The 21,854-nt window shown below is 43.1% G+C and overlaps 1 protein-coding gene and 1 pseudogene across 6 annotated transcripts in view; both read left to right on the top strand.

Moving 5' to 3' along the window:
* LARP1 (La ribonucleoprotein 1, translational regulator) overlaps window positions 1–18,983 on the top strand; it is a 93,641-nt gene extending 74,658 nt beyond the window's left edge. For all 6 annotated transcript variants that reach the window (XM_020796945.3, XM_020796947.3, XM_078385609.1 and 3 more), the window contains exons 15-19: window positions 66–217; window positions 7,176–7,320; window positions 7,544–7,653; window positions 8,608–8,735; window positions 17,361–18,983. In XM_020796945.3, coding sequence (XP_020652604.2) covers window positions 66–217; window positions 7,176–7,320; window positions 7,544–7,653; window positions 8,608–8,735; window positions 17,361–17,606 — 781 coding nt within the window. In that variant the 3' untranslated portion in view covers window positions 17,607–18,983. The remainder of the gene's footprint in view (window positions 1–65; window positions 218–7,175; window positions 7,321–7,543; window positions 7,654–8,607; window positions 8,736–17,360) is intronic.
* LOC140705044 (U1 spliceosomal RNA) lies at window positions 14,604–14,758 on the top strand (annotated as a pseudogene).
* Window positions 18,984–21,854: the final 2,871 nt, after the last annotated feature.

Below are 21,854 nucleotides of genomic sequence, written 5' to 3'. Positions count from 1 at the left end.
TTCTTCTCGTTCTCTTGAGCTATATGGCTCATGCACAGAGTAATGTAATGTTTCACTTTGTTTAGTTCCAGCCCCTCAGAAGGTACTCCAGCCATTGGCAGCTATGGCTGCACCCCACAGTCGTTGCCCAAGTTCCAGCACCCCTCCCATGAACTTCTTAAGGAGAATGGTTTTACACAACATGTCTACCATAAGTATCGCCGGCGCTGCCTTAATGGTGAGTTGTGAAGATACAGCTAACTTGTTATGTGCCTGGTTTTAGTGCATGATTTCAGAATTTGCTTTATAACTGTTGCTACATTTATCCTCTTGACAATGTTGCAGGCCTTTACAGTGATATGAAGAAATTTAGTGATATGTGAGCGGCTGTGTGCACTACAGTGAGCACAGGTTCTAGTGATCTGGAGAAGACTGTTCTTCACTGCTCTTTTCCTTCAGTTTCCTGTTTGCATATTTAAAGCCATAGATGAAAAGAAGAATCTCTACGCTTCTGGGCAGTTTTACAAACTTAGCTTCCTCTTTAATTATACAGTGGTGCCTCACAAGACGAAATTAATCCGTTCCACGCTTAATGCCGTCTAGCAAAAATTTTGTCTTGCAAAGCGCGTTTTCCCATAGGAATGCATTGAAATTTAATTAATGTGTTCCTGTGGGGGGGGGGGAGTCAGAAACAAACAAAAAAAAAATCAGCAAAAAGTCACTTACCAGATAGCCCCGGAACAGCCTGAAAAAGAGTGCCGAACAGCGGAGAATCTGCAACCAGCAGGGAGCTGGCAGCCATTTTGTGGTTGTCTCTGCTCCTGCCCCTGCCTGCCTCTCAGCTGATCGGCGCTGGGTCTAAGAGTCTTCCCGAGGCTTGCCTAGCAAGAAAAAAGCCTCTTAGACCCAGTGCCAATCAGCTGAGAGGCAGGGAGAGGGGGAGTTTCCACTGTTTGGCACTCTTTCTCAGACTGTTCCGGGGCTACAAAGTCACCGTGAGGAGCTGGGCTCAGTCTACTGTACCTGGTAAGTGACTTTTTGATGACTTTTTTGTTTCTGACTTTTTTCCCCATAGGAACGTGCCTTGCAAGATGAAAAATATCGCAAGACGGTCTTGCAAGGCACCAGAAATCTCTCAAGACTCTTTCGTCTTGCAAGTTTTTTGTCCTGTGAGTCATTCGTCTTGCTAGGCACCACTGTATTTGTTCTCGCTTTTGTGCTCCTTGTGGATTGTCGTGTTATCCAAAGGAATCTGTACAAATTTTGTGTGTGTGCGTTATTTATAGGATACCCAGGGTCAATCACAACAATTAAAATTACACAGTAATCACAGATTTAAAACTACAGTCAACCATTTAGCAGTATTAAAACCACAATTAAAAAGAAATTTAAACAATTTAAAAATATCTAAATTCAGTAAATGTAGCATCCCTGAGACACCCTCCCCATGTATTGCTTAAAAGCCTTCCTGAAAAGGATAAGAGGAAGGGGGCCAGCCTAGCTTCATGGCGCAGAATGATACCAGTTATAAGAGCATGACCCAGAGGTCCCCTTCTCCTCAAGAAAGAGGTCTATAATGAGAGGCTCACATTAAGTGCCTTGAAGCCAAGACACTACTGAAACTAACTATTGATCTGAAGGATTGCCAAACTGCAGCCCCTAGTCCAAACAGGGTTGACCAAGGCCTGGCCATCTACCATACCTTCTTACCTGGTGAAACTTACCTTGTCAATAGTCAAATCCAATCCCACAAAGGACATAACACCTCTACCTGAAAGAAACCAACTCATCATTTTGCAAGGTCTGCTTCTTCTTCGTATAGACCAGATGGGCAGGGTACAAATCAAAACAAATAAATAAATAAAATATATCAAGTCCACAATCCCCATTGATACTCCTTGCATCACCCTGTTCTGACGTAGGTGAAGGCAATCCCTTCCCCTCTTTGAAGATACTAAGTCATTCTCAGATATTATGTTGAGAATGGCAACACTATTTAATATAGAGGTTAATCACTTCTCAAGGCAGACTCTTTCAACATAGTGTAAGTAGTCAGAATTGCACTATTGCCTTCTTTCCTTGACATGATCAAAGAGGCATGACAAAAGCTGTCTACTTCACCTCACCCAACCTCCAAAGAGGATTGAGAACCTGACTAGGGTAAAAAAGGAGGCAGCTGCTTTTCTGTTTAAGCAACCCTGGCCAAATTTCATCATTGTGGATGCCTCCTAGACACGGCCCAAAAGAAAGCAGCATACTACTCTCTTAGCCAGAAATGACATGAAGTGGCCCTTATTGTCAGGCACATTCATTCCGCAGTGACTCTGGGTATCAGAGTTACAAACTTATCAAGCACTGATGGCTGCTTACCATAGATCTCTATGAGACGAGCTGCAACCAGTACCGCACAACCTGCATAATGATAATGGAACTACAGCACTCACGGTCCAGCAAAAAGCACTCTGAATGGCAGCACATAAAATCCATTTGGCCAGACATGCCGCTTACTATATATAATTGCCATCGGACCCACAGCTAATATAGACCCACAGTGGTTTCATATAGATGTTGAACAGCATGGGGGACTGTATTGAGCCCTGAGGAACCCCATGACATAAAGGCCATGGGGCAGAGCAACTGTCCCCCAGCACCACCCTCTGGACACGGTCAGCCAGGAAGGAGCAGAACCACCGTAAAGCGGTGCCCCCAACTCCCAACCCAGCCAGCCTATCCAGAAGGACACCATGGTTGATGGTGTCAAAAGCCGTTGAGAGGTCCAGGAGTATCAACAGGGTCACACTCCCCCTGTCTCTCTCCCGGGAAAGGCCATGGTACAGGGCGACCAAGGCAGTCTCTGTGCAAAAACCCGGCCTAAACCCCGATTGAAATGGATCCAGAATATCCGTTTCATCCAGCAGCGCCTGGAGTTGCCCAGCCACAACCCGCTCCAACACTTTGCCCAAATAAGGGAGGTTCGCTACTGGTCGGTAGTTAACCACCAGCCTTGGGTCCAGGTTAGGTTTTTTAAGGAGTGGTCGAATTACCGCCTCTTTCAAGGTGGTAGGGACCACTCCCTCTCTCAAAGAGGCGTTCACGGCCTCCTGGACCCAGATGCGAACCCCCCTGGCTGGTCTTCCAATTAGCCAGGATGGGCAAGGGTCAAGCGGAGTGGTGGTAGAACAGACAGATCCAAGCACCCTGTCCACATCCTCAGGTCTCAACAATTGAAATTCATCCATTAATACTTGACCTAAGCACGGCACACTGGACACATCCTCTGATTCTGCAGTAACTGTGGAGTCCAACCCACTGCGAATCTGAGCGATTTTCCCCTCAAAATGGATGGCAAACTCATCACAGCGAGCTGATGAGCAGCCCGGTTGAAGAAGATCCCAGACCACCCGAAACAGCTCTGCTGGATGAGATTCTGAGGAAGCAATACGGCTGGAGAAATATTGCCGTTTCGCCAGCTGTATTGCCACAAAATAGGCCCGATAATGGGCTCTAAGTCGTGTTTGATCAGACTCCCAGTGGGATTTCCTCCACCTGTGCTCCAGCCTTCTCCCCTCTCGCGTCATCACCCGCAGCTCATAAGTATACCAGGGAGCTGTCTGGGCTCTGCGTGCAGGGAAAGGGCACTTAGGTGCAATCGTGTCAACTGCCCAGGTCATCTCCCTATTCCAAACGGTGACCTGAGCTTTGACAGGAGCGCCGACCATATCAGACAGATAATCCCCCAGAGCATTCAGGAATCCATCTGGATCCATTAACCTCCGAGGGCAGATCATCTTAATAGATCCCCCACCCTTGCAGAGGAGAGAAGAAGCTAATAGATTAAACTTGACCAGGAAGTGGTCTGACCATGACAATGGGGGTCACAGCCAGCCCCTCCACATCCAAACCACCATCTTCCAGTCCCGTTGAGAAAACCAGGTCCAAGGTATGGCACTTCTCATGCGTCGGGCCGATGACACATTGAGACATCCCCATGGTTGTCATGGCGGCCATGAAGTCCTGAGCCGCCCCAGTCAAGGGAGCCTCGGCACCAATAGCCTGGGAGTCCTCAACACCAGGTCCAAGACTACCTCCGTCAGTTCAGGCAATGAGACTGTTGGTATGCAGCAGGGTGGGCGGTACACCAACAGAATCCCTAATCTGTCTCGCAAGCCCAACGCACAATACAGGCCCTCAAGACCTCCTCTCAAAAGGATAGGAAGCCTGGTCAAGGAGATAGAACTCCTACAGACTATAGCAACTCCCCTTCCCCGACCCTCTGAGTGCATTGGTGCTGGACTGAGTACCCAGGTGGACACAGCTAGGAGAGGGGAACACCACCCTCCTCTCCCACCCAGGTCTCAGTAATGCACGCCAGGTCAGCACCCTCATCCAGAATTACATCATGGACGAGGGCAGTTTTATTTTGTACTGACCTGGCATTCATCAACAGCACTGTGTGGCTCAAGGGTTTGCTGATATGGTCACCTGATACCATCTGGTTGGAGGTAGGACTAGAAGAGGGGATAGATGTAAGATATCTAACCTCTCTTCTCCTACACAGGCATGTTCTACCCCCATCGCCATTCCTTCCCCTACCCAGCACCACCTCAATGGCTGCCCCCTCCAACACCCTCCCCCCTTCCTGTTCCCTAAAATCCACTGTGGGTAGGGTTGCCAGATGTGAGGCAAAAGGAGGACATGTCCTCCTTTTTAGCCTAATGTCCTCCGTCAGGCAGGTAAAGATAAAAACCTTTAAAATGTCAGGCTTTTTTTTAATTTTATGTTATGATTTTGGATGGAAGGGGGAGAGGTGGAAGGACCCCCTTCCCCCTGGCTTTCCCCGCCCCCACCTGCCCACCCACCCCCTGGTATTTTGAAAAAAAAGCCTCCATTGAATTTATTTTTAATTTTTAACATGACTGTTTCTTGGTCGGTTCACTAAGAGACATTTATTGGCAGCTATTGTAATAAAATTGTATTCATTGTGGGTTTAATCTGGAATGATTCAAATGAAACATTCAATATGTCCTCCTTTGTCCTCCTTTTTGTCTTTCTATGTCCTCCTTTTGGTACCCATGTATCTGGCAACCCTAACTGTGGGTCTCTTCTTAATTGATGGCAATTAATCACAGTTTAAAATAAGTTTAAAAAATATATACAATAAGTATATTTACTTATTGTAAATATACAATAAGTAAATATATTTATTGTATATATTTTTAAAGCCCCTTCTCTCCCCTGGCCAGGTGGCTCATGTTGAGAGGGGGGTGAGGCAGCCAGGAGCAGCAGGGCCCAGCAGAGAGAGACTGAGCCAGCTCCCTTGAGAAAGAGCTGGCAGCCGGCAGAAGCCCACTCACAGTCCCACTGCCTCTCACACAGTGAGCTGTGGCCGGTAGATGGTCTTCGGCTCCCTCCGAGTGCAGGCATGCTGTATAAGACTGCAGTATAAGAAGAGAAATATGGCGAAGAGAATGGAATTGTCCTCTTCCTCTTTTCAGCACCAACAGTGGAAGTTTAAACAGCCTCAAGGATGTTTATCATCTTACCAACCATATAAGTACCCTGTAGATTGGTCTTGGGCTTCCTCCCAATCCTCAGAACAGGCCCTCCACCTCCTGATTTCAACAAAAGGAAATAACTCTACTTAAATGGCATGACAAGAAACCAAAGCAGGTGTTTTTGACTCCTTTGCTCCCAAGTCTGACAGCCACTTGGCTATTATGCAACCTGCCCACAATTCCAACCTGGTGCCCTTCCTCGATACCCAGTACCTCATCACTGTCAGCCAATGGGTATTATCCAGTGTAACCCAGAGTTAACCCAGAGTTATGCCATGTTTCCTCCCACCAGATTCATCTGTGTCATGCAGTCTTTGACCATACTAGAGCAGAAAATGTCTATGCTACTTCAGAGGGAAGCTATATTTTGGTTCCTTCATTTCTGAGCCATAACATTTTATTTTTATTTATTTATTTATTTATTGTATTTATACCCCGCCTATCTAGTCATTTTGACCACTCTAGGTGGCTTACAACATAAGGATAACAAGTTCTAAAAAAATTATAATAATTAATTAATTAAATGATTCTATAAGATGGGAAAAATAAAAATAAATCAAATAAAGAGGGGGAAAAAGGAAAGAGGACAGGAATTAACTGGAAGGGAAGGCCTGCTTATACATCCATGTTTTTAGTTGGTTCTTAATGTTCTGTTCCCAATATTTCACAGTCCTAGAGCATCCAATTCTCAACCTGAGGGATGTGAATTCCTACATAAGTCTCCGAAGTTCCACATGGTGACATTGTCAAACACACTGCCACTGTTGGAAGAAGGGGTCTGATTTCACAGTTTGGAAACAAACCAAGAACCAGCCTGGTTCATTAGATTTTTGAGATTCGTTTCATGCTAATCTCTAGTTGATAGTATTGAAAGCCGCTGAGAGGTCTTGCAGAACCAATAGGTGTACTCTTCCCCTATCTAGTTTCAGGCATAGGTCATCCACTAAGCCAGCCAACGCCATCTCTGCTCTGGAGACATGAAACCAGATTGAAATGGGTCTAGATACTCCGCTTCTATGAGAAATCTGGAGCTGAGATGCCACCGCATGCTCTAAAACCTTGCCCAGAAATGGAATATTAGAGACTGGTCAATAATTATCCAATACATTGGAGTTCAAGGAGGGTTTTGTTTAAAACAAAGTTCTCACTACTGCCTCCTTAAGACAATTCTGGTACTTTACTGCAAAGAGGTGTTCATTACTCCCACTCAGCCAGTCCCTTTCTCGCTTTTGTAAGTCAGGAAGAGTAGTGTTGTAGCACACATGTGGTGGCTTTCACCTCTTCAAGTTTCCTGTCCACATCTTCAGTCTGCAACATCTGAAATTTGCCATTAACACAGGACAAGCAGGGCCAAAGTTGCATCAGCAGGACCTGTACTAACTACAGAATCTAAGTCAGACTGGATGTGAGCAATTTTGTCTGTAAAGTGCCATGCAAAATCTTCACAGTAGGTTGTTATGATTTTATATATTCACATACTGAAAAAGATTGGGTATTCAATGTGTAGGGGGTACTGTCACTTAACCAAGAAATGCCTGTTCTATTTTTAAAAATCAATAGTTGAGGACTTTGTGATCTTCTTCACCCATTCAGGACATAATGCAGTATTTAAATAGCTGTATAATTTTTTTCCTGGAACAGAGCGGAAGCGACTGGGCATTGGTCAATCCCAGGAGATGAATACGCTCTTCCGATTTTGGTCATTTTTTCTTCGTGATCATTTTAACAAGAAAATGTATGAAGAGTTCAAGCAACTGTCTTTGGAAGATGCAAAAGAGGGGTACAGGTAGGCCTACTTGTCTTTAATGCATTAGCACCAGGCTGCAAATGTAGAATGCGGGAACATCAGTCAAACTTAAAATATCTGAACAGTTCATGCCTCTTGAAAGAAACATTACAAAAGTAAATAATTTAGACTTGATCGAGAGAGAGAAGGTAGTAGCATGGAAAGCTCTTGGTGAGAAATAGTATGTGATATGAGACAAATGATAAAAGTTGGTGTCTTACAGGTACGGACTAGAGTGCCTTTTCAGATATTATAGTTATGGGCTGGAGAAGAAATTCCGACCTGATATATTTAAGGATTTCCAAGAAGAAACGATAAAAGATTATGAAGCTGGTAAGTAATGATTGCAGATAAGACATACTGGTTGATATTGCAAGAGCTTCCATGTGTTACTCTCTGGTGCTAGTGAATTCTAAGAAATTACATCAGTAATCATGCAGTCCATCTAAAAACGTGTGGCTGGTGTCTCCACATCCAAATAATGTAATATAAGCAACAAATTGCTACTGATTAAAGATTTCCCTTTTCAGTTTCAGCGTGCACATGATTTTATCTCACTGTGTGCGAGTCGCATACGAAGGTAAAATCAAAAAAAGAAAATCTTTAACTAGTGGCAAACTTCCACTGACATCATTCCCCTTGTGCTGGCAGAAGTGCCCTGTGTGCTCAAGAAAAATATGTGGATTTCATACACTCCACTGTGACAGATTTCATGAGTATGTTGGGTGGGCACATCTGTTTTTAGCCAACCTAGTTGTTTTGTCAGAAAGTGTAGGATAAAGATAAATAAGGGATCTTGAACATGTATTCAGAAGATACTAGTCCACCTTTGTCCTATGTGGCCAGAGTAATTCAACTTTATGCTCATAGGCCCTGTTCAGCAATCAGAAAGGGCCAGTGTGAAAGTATGTACAAAGAAAAGAGTTATAACCTTGACCCTGCCTATCACTGTCTCCATGTGAAGCAGTATCTACTGAAAAAGAAACAGTATGCTATATGTCGATTCTCTGGATTTGATTAGGAACTCTGCTTTTTTGAGATTAGCAACCAGACAGAAGATACTTGACAGGTGGCAGAATGTATAGCTCTAGAAGAACACTTTCCAGTGGCATTCAGAATATTTGAGCATTCTGAATATTTAAACAGGTTAACAGTTGTTTGTCATTCCAACTTTTACTGAAGCTAAACTGTTGTAGCCATTTTCTTTCATCTCTGTTGTTAAATGGTAGTTTTAGAAACTCCTTTGTGGGGAGAGCTGACTTATATTTTCGGCCATCATAATTATAGGGCAGCTTTATGGACTTGAAAAGTTCTGGGCCTTTCTAAAATATTCCAAAGCGAAAAACTTAGACATTGACTGCAAATTGCAAGAATACCTCAGCAAATTCCGGCGCCTTGAAGACTTCAGAGTGGATGTAAGTGGAATTTATTGTTTGCTTCCTTCTTACTAAATAATCTGTGTCCTATGAGACATTTGTAATCAAAGTGTATTTTCGTGTTCACTTGCCTTGGTCATACATATATCAGGTACCTTTCTCTTATTGCCTGGTAGCTTGTGTGTATGAGTAGGTTCCATGAAAACACTGTATGTGAGATGATAACAAGTGATGTGAAGTTTTATCTATGTTTAATTTGAAATAATCTGTTTGTACATGAAGGTTGTCATTTCATACAGTTGTGCCCCGCATAACGGGCACCCTCTTTAACGACGAATCTGCATAGCGATTAAGTTTTTGCGATCGCAAAAGCGGTCGCATTGCAATGTTTTAAATGGTAAAACATCGCTTTGCGATGATTGGTAATCTGTTTCACTTACCGATTTTTGCATAGCGATGTTTTTAGAACAGCTGATCGGCGGTTCCAAAATGGCCGCTGGGTTTTTAAAAAAGGGTGCCCGCTGTGTTTTCGCACCCATTCCTCGCTTACCGGGCAGCAAAAATGGCGGCCGTATGGAGGATTTTCGCATAAGGAGTTTTTCGCCCATAGGAATGCATTAAATGTGTTTTAATGCATTCCTATGGGCTTTTTTGTTCTGTATAGCGACAAATCCACATAGTGATGATTTTTCCGGAACGGATTATTGTCGCTATGCGGGGCACCACTGTATTTCCATCTACAAGTGATAATACATGAATGAGCTACACCAGTTTTATTTCCTGCATTGTATCAGGAAATGGTTGTATCAAATGGTGGCATTGAGGATTCCTACTTACTGATACTGTCCAGCCCCTAATTCTTCCTTTTCTTCTCTTAAAAAAAATATATTTTATTAAGTTTCAAATACAATAAAGACATACTGGGTGGGAAAGGAAGAAACAAAAATACCAAAAAGGGAAGGAAGGGAGGAGGGGAACAGGAAAAGGGCTTCATGAATGTTGACCAATTGTATGGGTTCTTCAGTTTGTGTATGACACTTTGGATCTACTCACACATTTCCAGAAGGCAGTGGAAGACAGGAGGGCCTGGCGTGCTCTGGTCCATGGGGTCATGAAGAGTCGGACATGACTTAATGACTAAACAACAACAGCAACACATTTCTCAATTCCTCTTGGAATCATTTATTCTTCAATTGCTAATAATTATCATAGAGTTTGTTACACAACTAATAAAGAGTAAAGAAAATTGGAATCTGAACTGTACGTATTGTTATCTGAAATTCTATGATTCAAAATTACACATCCCTAGGCCAGTATTTCCTTTATCTAATAAATATAGTCCCATATAGGTTTCCATGTTTTTTAAAAGTCCGCTAGGCCTTTGTCTTTTACAAACTCTGAAAGTTTTGCCATTTCAACCATTTCAAGGACTTTGAGTAGCCGTTCCTCTACTGTTGGTACTTGCTTCACCTTCTAGTATTGTATATAGACAATTCCTGTGCTGCTGTTATTGCTTTCTTCTTTTCTAACTATTTGTCAGTTATGCTTAGCAGAAATAATTCAAGTTTAATTTGCAAATTAGATTTCAATATCTTTTCCATTATTAAGTAAACTGAATTCCAGAATTTTTTTTGATATCTTACATGTCCACCACATATGATACAGTGAAGCTTCTTTTTCTTATCATTTCCAGCATCTATTTTATCCATTTTTTGGTGTCAAGTACCATCTGTACATCATTTTAAAAGTTTTCTTTTAAATTGTAAACCACCATAAATTTCAGTCCACATCAGCCCCTAATTCTTGACCGCTTACAAATATGTGGCCTAGAAGTTAGGCTTTAGGTTTGAATGCTCCACCTCCTCCTTCCTCACACGTTTCACTTTCTTACCATACAGCTTATTATAGCAGTATCTTGGCCAACTGCAACATTGCAGCATACTGAGCAGCATACTGGGCTTTATTCTCCTCCAAATCAGAACTGGAGTTTCTATTTAAAAAGGTAGCATACTGAAGGCAAGATTGCACTTTATTTTAAATACTTAGATAACATCTAAATCTCTGTGCTCCTGTAAAGTAAGTGCAGGGGGCCCAATTCAAATTGGGACCCTGGTGTAGTGAGGGCTACCCACATTGTGAACTCAGATTTGAAGGGGTCCCTACAATTTACATTGCCAGCTGACCATGAGTAAATTTTCTTTGTGTAGTTTGCAGTAGGAATGTTCACTTGCATCAAAAATCAGATTCAACATTTAAATTTGCAATTTGGAATTACACCCCTTCAGATTTAAAATTTTAAAAATTCAGCATTTGGAATTCCATTAAAGTCAGCACAACTACTATATAGCCATTATTTACCCCTTTTAAAAAACCTCAAATAGGCAAAGCATTTTAAATGATTTCCCTGTGCCCTCTGACACCATCCCAGTGATTGTGCCAAATAAAAAGAGTGCACACTAGAGATGGGAGTATTCGTAAACGAATACAAATATCCCAGCACAAGTAGTGTTAGTGAGGTCCCAGCCCCATGGGGCCAGACGGTCCACTCACCAATCTGACACAGACAGTGCAATTCTATGAATGGCTCTGTAGCGCGCAATCCCGCTCACTTCTCCTGGCAGTAGGCGGGAGGACAAGAGTCAGTGCAAGGTTGAAGAGTGGTGAGTGGATTGTGTGCTGTGGCACTATTCGTAGAATTGCACCTTCTGCGTCCAGGGCGGATTGGTGAGTGGACCATGGGGCTGGACCTTCATTAACGCCACCTGTGCGGGGATATACAAATACCCCCATCTTTAATGCACACTAACCATCAGGAAATGATTATAATGGGCATGGAGATTGAAACCTGAACAGTGGGAATGTCAGCAAGAAATGCCAGCAGCACTGGAGAAGCAGAGGACGAGTTGCACTGGAGAGTGGGTAAATACCCTGGCAGGCAGATTGGAACAGCAGACATTCTGCAGTGCGTCGGAACGGTTGCAACGTTTGGCCAAGCACAGTTGAATGAATGAGCACACTTCGAGTATATTGGCCTTGTATGTTCCCCTTTGAGGGAGAGAGGCATGTTTCACACGCTGGCTGCTCCAGATGTCATAATATATACCACCTCTGCCCTGGCCAACTGCTGCTGTACCAATTGACTGATACCCTTGCTGCCATGATTTGGAATGGCAGTTGGTAATGGGGTGCTAGTTCTGCCACAAACCTGTGGAAACCAGTGTTCTCCACCTGAGACAATATCTGGTCTTCCAGAGCTACATCTCCCCTAGATGAGTAATGCCAGCATTTTTGCACTTGCAGAAGGCCTTTTCCAGCACCCCTCCAAACTCCTTGAAATTTGGCCTGGCATTTGATGCCTCCCACCTCTTCCTATTTGCCCGTCTACCTCCCTGCATCTCTGGGCTGCTGGCTCAACCTTTGCCCTCTAATGACTCTTACCCTTCACAGTAAGGAAGCAACTTGCCCCCACAAGCAACCGAACATGCTACCATTGGAGAGGTGGCCCAAGTTCTGCCCATGCTTGAGCACCTTTACTCAACAATGTAAGCATTTGTTGTATACTGTTGAAAATGCTTCCAGACAATTACTGTATTTTTTGCTCCATAAGACGCACCTGACCTTCAGACGCACCTAATTTTTAGAGGAGGAACACAGGGAAAATATATTCTGAACCAAATAGTGTAATAAAATATTTAATAAACTATAACAGAATAGCATTTGAACCATGTAAAGTGAACAGCAGTCAACAGTGGCATTAATATAGACCATTATCAGCCAGTGATGAGACCTATACCACTCTACCTATATTTTACATTTCCTTTCATCCACCTCCTCCCCATGCTTATAGAAATGTCTCAATGACAGATGAGATTGTTGTGCAACTCTGCCCAGCTACAGCTCAAGGCTATAGTGTTAGAAATGGTTTGTCTGATTTAGCACTGCATTGAGAGGTCCCTTTTAGTTGTGTGGAGGATAAATAGTGGAATTAAACCATTTAACAGCTGGTTTTCCTTATTTACTTTAGGTTATGCAAAAGAACAGCAATACAAAGCTTAACCTGATCCCATTCACCAGCAGTAGCACATGCTCAGCATAAGACCAAATCTCCATTTTCTGACATAATTGAACATTTATAGCATGCAAGGCACAACAGGTTAGGCCACACAAAGCCATGACCAATGTTCTTGACGAGCCAAAAAACCTGAATACAAACTATAGTAGCTGAAATCAGGAAACAGGTACTGTAATCCAGTTAGAAGTCATGAGGCAGTTAGTTTCCTTGCTGCAACACCCTTTGGAAATACATTCTCTATTAGATGCCCAGAACTAGTTGAAAAGTTTGCAAGTTGAATCCAAATTTCCCATAGAAATGCATTGAAAGTTAATTAGTGCATTTTTATGGGGGGGGGAAGGTCAGAAACTTTAAAAAACTTAAAAGAAAGTCACTTACCAGGTACTGTAGACTGAGCCTTGCTTTTCACAGTGCCTTGGTAGACCTCAGAACAGCCAAAAAAGAGCCCCAAACAGCTAAAAGCCAGCAGCTAGCTGGCAGCCATTTTGTGCTCTTCTCCGCTCCTGCCCCTGCCCCCTCCCCTCTCCCCACCTAACAGCTGATCGGCGCTGGTCTGAACACTTCCTAGGCAGCTTTTAAAGCAAGTACAGTGGGGTCTCAACTTACGAACTTAATCCGTATTGAAAGGCAGTTCGTAGGTCGAAAAGTTCGTAGGTCGAATCTGCATTTCCCATAGGAATGCATTGAAAACCATTTAATTAATTAATTAATTAATTTAATTTATACCCCGCCTATCTGGCCCACCGGACCACTCTAGGCGGCTATCTGCTCTTTTCCGTCCATAGAAACTAATGGGAAACTAATGGGAAGTTGCTATTCCGCCTTCTGCCACTAGAGGGGGATATTTTTTTTCTTTTTTCTTAGGTCAAGAAAAGTTCAGGAAAGGAGGGGGAGGCAGGGAACAGTTTTAAAAGCACTTTTGAAATCTTTTTTTTCAACGAAGCCAATTTTAAAGCATGTTGTGCTGATTTTTTCAGCACAATAACACACAGGCAGGCTTTTTAGGTGCTGAGCAAGCCTCCCCAAGCCTCTTCAGAGCCAGCCGATCAGCTGTTAGGCGGGGAGAGGAAGGGGCAGAAGCAGAGAAAAGCACAAAATGGCTGCCAGGGTCCCTTCTGGGTGTCAGCTTTTATCTGTTTGCTGCTCTTTTTCCTGCAGTTCGGGGGCTACCAAGGCCTGGTAAGTGACTGTCTTTTATTTATTTTTAAGTTTCTGACCTTTTTTTCCCCTCCAGAAGCCTCTAAGGGGAGGGAGGGGGCACTTTTTTTCCTGTTCGTAACTCGAGGGAAATTCGTATGTTGAGTATGTAATTTCCTATCGGGCGGGTTCGTAAGTCGAAAAGTTCATATGTAGAACCGTTCATAAGTCGAGTCCCCACTGTATGCATGTTTCTACACAAGCAGGTTTCAACTCAAATGGAGCACCTTTTCACCCAAGCACTAACCCCAAACAAACAGCTTTTAAACTAAATTTTACATTTTAAAACGACAATACCAGGCAGTCCCAGGTCTCTCTCCCAGCTCTCTAACTGCTTGGACTAGCAAGGAAGCAGACAAGCAGCCTCTTTACTAACTGAAAGTTTGAATTTCCCCGCTTTCCCTGCCTTCCCCGCATATTAGGTATGCTAATATCTGTGCACTGGAGGATTGTGGGAGGAACATCCAGCCGCTGATGGGAGCCCTGTGGGGCACCCCAAAACACTGAGTAGCTCTCCTGGCCTCTTTTGGGACTGGGGCTGTGCAGACCTGTTCTGATCAGGAGGTGCAGCCAGGGGGGTCACCATGCCTTTGGGGGACAGGGCACAGAAAGGGGCAGGAGGTTCAGGGGCCATTTCAACTCATACCTGGCAGGGGAGATACCATGATCATCAAAGTGGTTTTCCCAGGGTGAGGCTCATCTATTGCACTTTGGATGTGTTGATCCCTGTGATTTTCCCAAATATGGGAAAATCAACTGTCTAAGTGAGGGACTGTGTTTGTGGTTTCCCTTGGTTTTTTCTAGAATTTCTCTTTCCCCTTTTGTCCTTGGCTGTTTTTCTGCCTGCTGCCATAGGCCTGTTGGCCTTGCTGGTTTTCCAGGTGGGCTCCAGGAAGCAGACCCTAGAAAGCCAGAAGTGCAGAATGGTGAAGTCCAAACAGCAACCAGTCTCTCGTACTACTTCAGAGGCCTCCCAGCATGGCAGTGGGGGGCTTCTGGATGGTGGTGGTTGAACCCCCTTTTTACTGTGTTCATTCCATAAGACGCACATACTTTCTCCCCCACTATTGGGGGGGGGGGAGAAGTGCGTGTTATGGAGCAAAAAATACGGTAATTTCTTGAGAGCTCCAGGTTTTGATTGTATATTCCTAACAGGTATTGGTAATTTTTAATCACTACTAGTGTTGGCAACTAGTGGGCAAATGCAGCTGGAGGGACAGGTGATTTCAATGTCACATGCTTCGGAAATAATTCCTACCTGAGTCCTCTCAGTCTCCTCCCCCATGTCAGATGCGTATGTAATTTGAAGGGGAGTTTCTGCCAAGCACCGTGCTGCTTTGCACAGGAGAGATTTGCTGGGAATGGGAGCTGGAGAAAAATGCTGCCTTCAATATGATGGAGTTGCATGGGATGAATATAGAGGACAGTGTCTGGTGCTCCTCATTAATCTCTTTTCTAACCATGAAACCAGCAGCACTGATGTTGCCGAAGTGACAGTGTCAGTCTAAGCACTGTAGCCACCCTTGTCCTTCTCTGGTACTTAGGTACTTTAGTAGAAAAGTACCTTCTTCACCATTCTTTTTGCCCCTTTCCCTGGCTGGATTGCACAAAGACATCACTGGAACATGTTTTAAGGTTTACTTGCAGTATGTCCCACCTTCAACCAGAGACTTCTCTGCCACCCACCTCCTTGGCAGAAACACACATCCCCTGTACTGCTACTTGCTGCTCTTTCATAGTGTCAGTGCTGAACAAGGAACCTGGGTGATATTTTGTTTGTGTGTGTGTGGGGGGGTCCTAATAGCAGCAGTAGGCTGTCTTTTTTCTCTCCCACTTCCTGCACCTTTCCTAAAGTGCTTACTTTTTCTATCTCATTAGTCAACCATTAATCTGAGACACCATTCTGAAAATAAGGTTGTAGACAAGCAGAGTCTGGAACTGGTTGCTTCCATGTTCTGCAGCTATTTCCTTTGTTGCATTTCTTTCACAACTTCTGGAAAACATAATTGTAGGCTGTTGTGAAGTTTACTTACAGGCCTCTTTTGCTGCTTTGAGGCACAGCCCGATTTGGGAAATTGAGACAGCTTTATCTCTTTTTTAAAAAGTTCCTGCTGGAGCAGGTGATTGCCTAGTACAGGGAGAATGTAATTTATGCAGACACAAGGATTTTTAGCACTATGCAAAGCCCCAGTTCCATGATCAGCACCATCCGCTGTTGTATCTGTGTATAGGAAATTAGTTTGCATATTTTATAATCAAACATTTCATAGAGCAAACAGAAGTAAAATAGATCACTTAAAATATTGACAGATTTTGAATCAGTTGGTTGTGCATATGATTGATAATCCCATTGTATTGATACCTAGACTATATCTTCTCCTTAATAAAATGATTATCAAACAAAATTGAAAGTGGGTTGGGAATAGAGATGGGGTATTCGTATATGAATCTGAATATCCCCACACAACTGGACTTAGCGAGGGTCCGGCCCCTGGGGCTGGACCACCCACTCACATATCTGGCAGCAGCGGTGGCCTCACTCATCCTTCAAATCACTCCTGAAGTGCCACTCTCTTCCCGCTCTGCTAACCACTTGGCAGCCATGCAGAGAGACTCCCCCTCCCTCCCCCTGCCTGGAGTGGCTAGCCAAGTGGGAAGAAAGTGGCAGTCTGGGAGTGATTGGAAGGATGAGCGAGGCTGCCACCTCTACCAGATGTGTGAGTGGGCAGTCTGGCCCTAGGACCATTAAGTCCAGCTGTGCGGGGATACTCATAGGAATTATTTGATGTTACACCTTTCTGATGTCTCACAACTCAAATGTTGAGGAAGTGCATTAAAATAACTATACCGATGGTATAGAAAACCAAATGGTTGTGATTACTTATTGTTGATGTGATACGAAAAGAATTGGTTTGGCTATTATAGAAAAATTCTATTAAAATATCATAATGAACAAACAAAACTTAAAGCCAGGTACATTTTGTTTAAGCTGATACCTGTTTATTCAGTATGTTAATGATATGAAAATGCTTCCATAAAATTACAAAGTAAATTAATTATAAAGTGAAACAGGAATACTGTAGCTGATTGGTTTGTTTGAGATTTTCTCTGTGTTTTATTCAGATGTTATGATGTATACAAATTTAGTTGCACTCCATTCTTAAATGTTACATTATTAGCTGTTCTGAGATAGAGTGGAGTTGGGGTGGGATATGATGTTTAAAAACTTATTAAGCAATGTGTGTGTGTATGTGTGTGTGTGTGTGTTATATGTAATATGTTTTAAAACTTAATGGACTTTTTTTAAAAAATTGGCTTCATGTACTTCAGAATCAGGAATGCTTGAGGGTGGAGTACTCGTGCTCTGTAATGAAGCTCTATGTTTTCTGTTTCAGCCCCCTATAGGGGAGGAAGGGAGTTACAAGAGATACCCAATGGCACCCGGAGTCGAGGGAAGGAAGCGATACCCATCTCAGTCTTCCAGCAAACCAGTCAGCCAGACTCCAACCAATCAAGTCCCTGTTTCATCCAGCCAAGGCCCCACCTCATCTAGCCAGCTCATTCAGGCAGATGCCAAAAACCTGAGTCAGCCACATGCAGTTTCCACAGCAACAGTGGAAACACAAACAGTGGGGAAGTAGATGTACCAGACCTTCAAATGGAAAGGGGCAGGGACACACAAGGGAGTTGGAATGGGGTGTCCAAGGCCAGGCTGCTTGCAGGAGATGGGGAACTATAGCGCACATCATATTTTTTTGTTGCCTGGAAAAACAAGATGATACAAGTTGAAAGCATCCTTTCCTCTCTATGATTTGAAGTCATCGATTGGAGTCAGAGCCTCATATTTTCATGTCTTAGGACTATTTTGGGTTAGGGATGGGAAGAGAGAGATTTTTATAAATATATATATATATATTTATATATATATATATATTTATATATATATATCTCAAGTTTTAAATTATTGATAGAAGTTTGGATGAACCAAAATTATTCTGCATCATGCAGCCACACAATCCAGCTCCTCCTCATGTCACTGAACACTGATCAACTATGCAGCCCAACTGACAAGCTGGAAGGGTGGGCCGAACAATGTGCTTCTATTTGGAAATTGGCTTTTGGCTTTTCAAGCCCAGCAGGCACCTCCCATTCTGGATATTACAATGCACAAGGAATCCTTCCACAGCCATCGTCAAGTGTCACATCTGTTATGACTTCCTTCTGTGCCGCTTATCGCTTCCATCCCAGACTAGCTACTGGACATCAACCAAAGGATCCTGGCTGAATGTGGGCCCACCTTTGTGTTGGGCTTCCCCCGTTCTTGTTTTCCTGATGGGTGGAGCATAAACTTGCACAGTGTCTCCCATCACATAGGCATGCTGAGACTTTCTAATATCAGCTGCCTCTTTGAAAACAAACAAATCATACACACAAAGTTTTTTTAAAAAATCTATTTCTTGCTTCCTTCCTTGAGAATAATAAGTTGCCTTATTGTGGAGTTGGGAATCTGGAGGCATCCCTGGCTTCTTGAGCAAGTTTGGAAAATTGCATCTGCCTGGGACTCATCCAGGCTATGATAAGTCTCTTGTTTTCCTGTTCAGTGTAACTTCTGTCTGCAGTGGCTGGTTATCTTCCCTTTCTAATGATTACATCAACTGGAACACCATTGACATCTTTGTGGGTGTTGTTGCAGACCATCTGGATAGTGGTGTTTCTGGAGCATAGAGTACTCGGGCACTTCGGCTATTGTGTAGTTGAAGCTGATGTAAATGTATAAACTGTTCTGCTGCCCATCCTGCAACAGCAACTGCTCATGCTATTGCCTCACTCAGACCTCCAGGTACACTGCCATTTTCCTCCCTCCCCAACTAGGGCAGGCCTGGAACTCATGAATTCTTCCTATCCCAGGGCAGACAGGCAGGCAGGTGTGCTGGGATATTGGGTAGCACACAGAGAGAATCCAGAGGTGTACATCCTTGCTCTTAATGTATGTGGTTGAAGAATGTGTGTACAGAAAATACAGCTTTAATGCAAAAAAAGAAAAAAAGAAGAAAAAGAAAAAAAAGAAAAAAGCGGGATCTTTGTGTGTGGTAGTTTCCAAATTGGAGGCAGCTTGCTAAGTTTTAAAGTTGCTATGCAGGCTTCCTTTTCTGTAGACTGTTTTAACTACTGGCATGCTGACCTGCCTTCCTTCCCTGGGTTGAGCCAAGGAAGGCAAACTTTAGATTTTTCCTTAGCTACCGACACTTTGACTGTCTTGCATCACAAACTCACTTCATGTACTGGAACCATGTCCACTCAATCCTGTTTCATAAAATCTTACTACAAAGCACCATGCTTGACTTGGCTGCTCTTGGGTAATCTGCTGCAATGAAGTCAGAGACTATTTACAGTGTATATTCAAATGGCTCTTAACATCTTAAAAAGCAGCTGGTACTGGAGCTACAGGATCAAACATCAGAGAAGATGGAAGGAGATGTATACAGACGACTTCTTTATAACAACTGTTCTCTTGTTTTCTGCATTGTGTTGTCACCCCTCATGTATTAATTCTGTTTTGAAAATGAGAAATCATTAGGGGAGGGAAGATCTGAGGTCATTTGGTCATTATGCTACTGCAACTTAAGATAACTAAGAATGGATAAAAAGTGGTCAAAAGGAGGAGTACAAGGCCATTTACATGGTCCAGCATACTGTACTGTGGCTCTAAACAGTCCTCTAATTATACCCTCCCAACCTGGCAATGAATGGGCAGAAGGACCCTCCACGGTGATAGGCGCTAATTTATCCCCAACCTGCATCTCTAGAACATTCAGGGGGAAAACTAGAGGAAGGGGCTTTCTGAGATGCCTAAAGGCTGGTAGTCTAAAAAGTGAGCAGAAATAACCTTGTTTTGGATCCAGGGCTGTTTGTGGGTTTTGTTTGTTTGTTTGTTTGTTTTTTGGCAGGAGCGAGTGGGGAAGAAATTCCCTTACTACATACTTCAGACTTTATTTAATGTGCTGAAAAGCATGTCCATTATTTTGACAGTAGGGGATACTGTATGCCCTGCAGTTAGCCATTTGGAGCAAGTACATAGTGCTTTAGAGTTTGGGGGGATAAGATGATAGGGCAGTTCATTGATCTGTCACTTTCTGGCTGAAATCACATTGCTGAATGCAACTAGATTAGGCCCACTGAATCAGTATGGATTTGGTGAGTCAACTCCTCTGTAAATTCCACAGATTCAGTGAACCTAATCTAGTTGTGACATATACTAAGCAGCAGGATTTCAACTTCTTGTGTATTTTTGGTACTATGTACTAATGTAAGTAACTAAGGAGACAAGGTTTACTGCCCAGGGTTCTTTTGTCTAGTTAACATTGTTGCCTTTTTGTTGTGCCGAGCATGCTATGAATGGAAGTTTGTGATGGAACGATCTTGGGTGACCATGCAGTCTAGCATGACTAAATAACAGCAAGTGGCTTGGTTTGGTTTTATTTTGCTGCATTAGATGTAATCCTGAGTCATACCAAATCCTCAGCCTTTCATTCGCAGTATCATAAAAAGCCACAAGTAATGAAAACAAGTATTCCAGTGTATTCCTCACTACTCAGCTGTAGCAGAGTATATTCAGTGTAACTTACTGGATGCATTGTAACACCAGAACCACCATAATAGGGAACAGGCATTTGAGATTTCTCTTGCTTGTTTCCAGTTTCTCTAGTCCTACATACAGAAAAAAAAACTTGTTAAAAACTCTAGGCTAGATTTCAGTTTGTAGAGACGGGCAGATGGACTGAGATACCTTTGTCATTGACAGAATGCAGAGAAGAAACAAGGCAAAGCATTTGTGGAGGAACTGTTCCTTGTGAGACGTGGAAGGAGTGTGCAGACTCTTAAGTAACCTAGTGGGATTAACCAGTTGATTTTTGTTCAAACCTTTTTAAGGATGGAAATTGTCCTGGAATGTCACCTCTGTAGTGGATAATCTTGAGCCACTGGTTCGTTTTGTTTTACTTGAGGACAAAGTAAGGGACTGTTACTTATGATGCAGAGGAATATTTTTACAAAGTTTAGATCACTTAAGGCAGGTATAGATTATGGGAAGAGGAAGCCACGCACACAACTGTAATTCCTATGAAAATCGCACCTTAATTTTTGAGTGAATGTCCTTGTTTATATCCTGCATTTTGGGACATGCTGGAGGTAACCTGCTAATGAAGGAAACTTAGCTTTTTGGAGATTGTGGATCATGAAAATCTCTTATACCATCTTGAGATGGTGTTGATTACATTTGTTAAACATGTAGCTGTTAGCATGCTTATCCAGTCAGTGCCTTGGCTGCCCAGTGTGAGAAGGTCATGGCATTGATCTTAGATTATTTGTTGCATCATATTCTGTATAGGGAGCCCTGTACCTGATGCACTCTGCATGGCTGTTGACACAGTCAGCACTCCTCCCCCTATTCATACATGCATGTGCATGCATGCACACAATCAAGTGGAGGAGTATCAACTTGTAGCTCAACATTTTAAAAAATTATTTTTATTCTTAGTTTGAGCAGAGACGATGATAGACCTTGTATCTTTTTGGGGAGAGAACATAAGTTAATAATCTAGTAGTTGCTACAAACAAATATCTTTTTAATTCAAGGGGGTGTCTTGTGCTCTGACAATACACAGTTGTGGTACCTGCTAGGAAGATGATTTCTCAGTTGAGTCAAGCCTAGGAAGGGACCATCTGTTTCCCTGTGTCTGAGGCATTTGTTAAAGCGGAGTGTATGTACTGTATGTGTTCCCCAGTGGGATCTCATCTGACGTTTCTATCATAAGCAAAAGGTATCTTAAAGTATTAAGTGCTCCTTGTTTGATGGTGCCCATGCCTCCTTGTGACCTAGTAACAATAAG

This window comes from Pogona vitticeps, chromosome 2 (assembly GCF_051106095.1).
Source record: "Pogona vitticeps strain Pit_001003342236 chromosome 2, PviZW2.1, whole genome shotgun sequence".
NCBI classification, from domain to species: Eukaryota; Metazoa; Chordata; class Lepidosauria; order Squamata; family Agamidae; genus Pogona; species Pogona vitticeps.
Note: the sequence above shows the minus strand (reverse complement) of the source record. Positions and strands in the feature narration are given on the sequence as shown.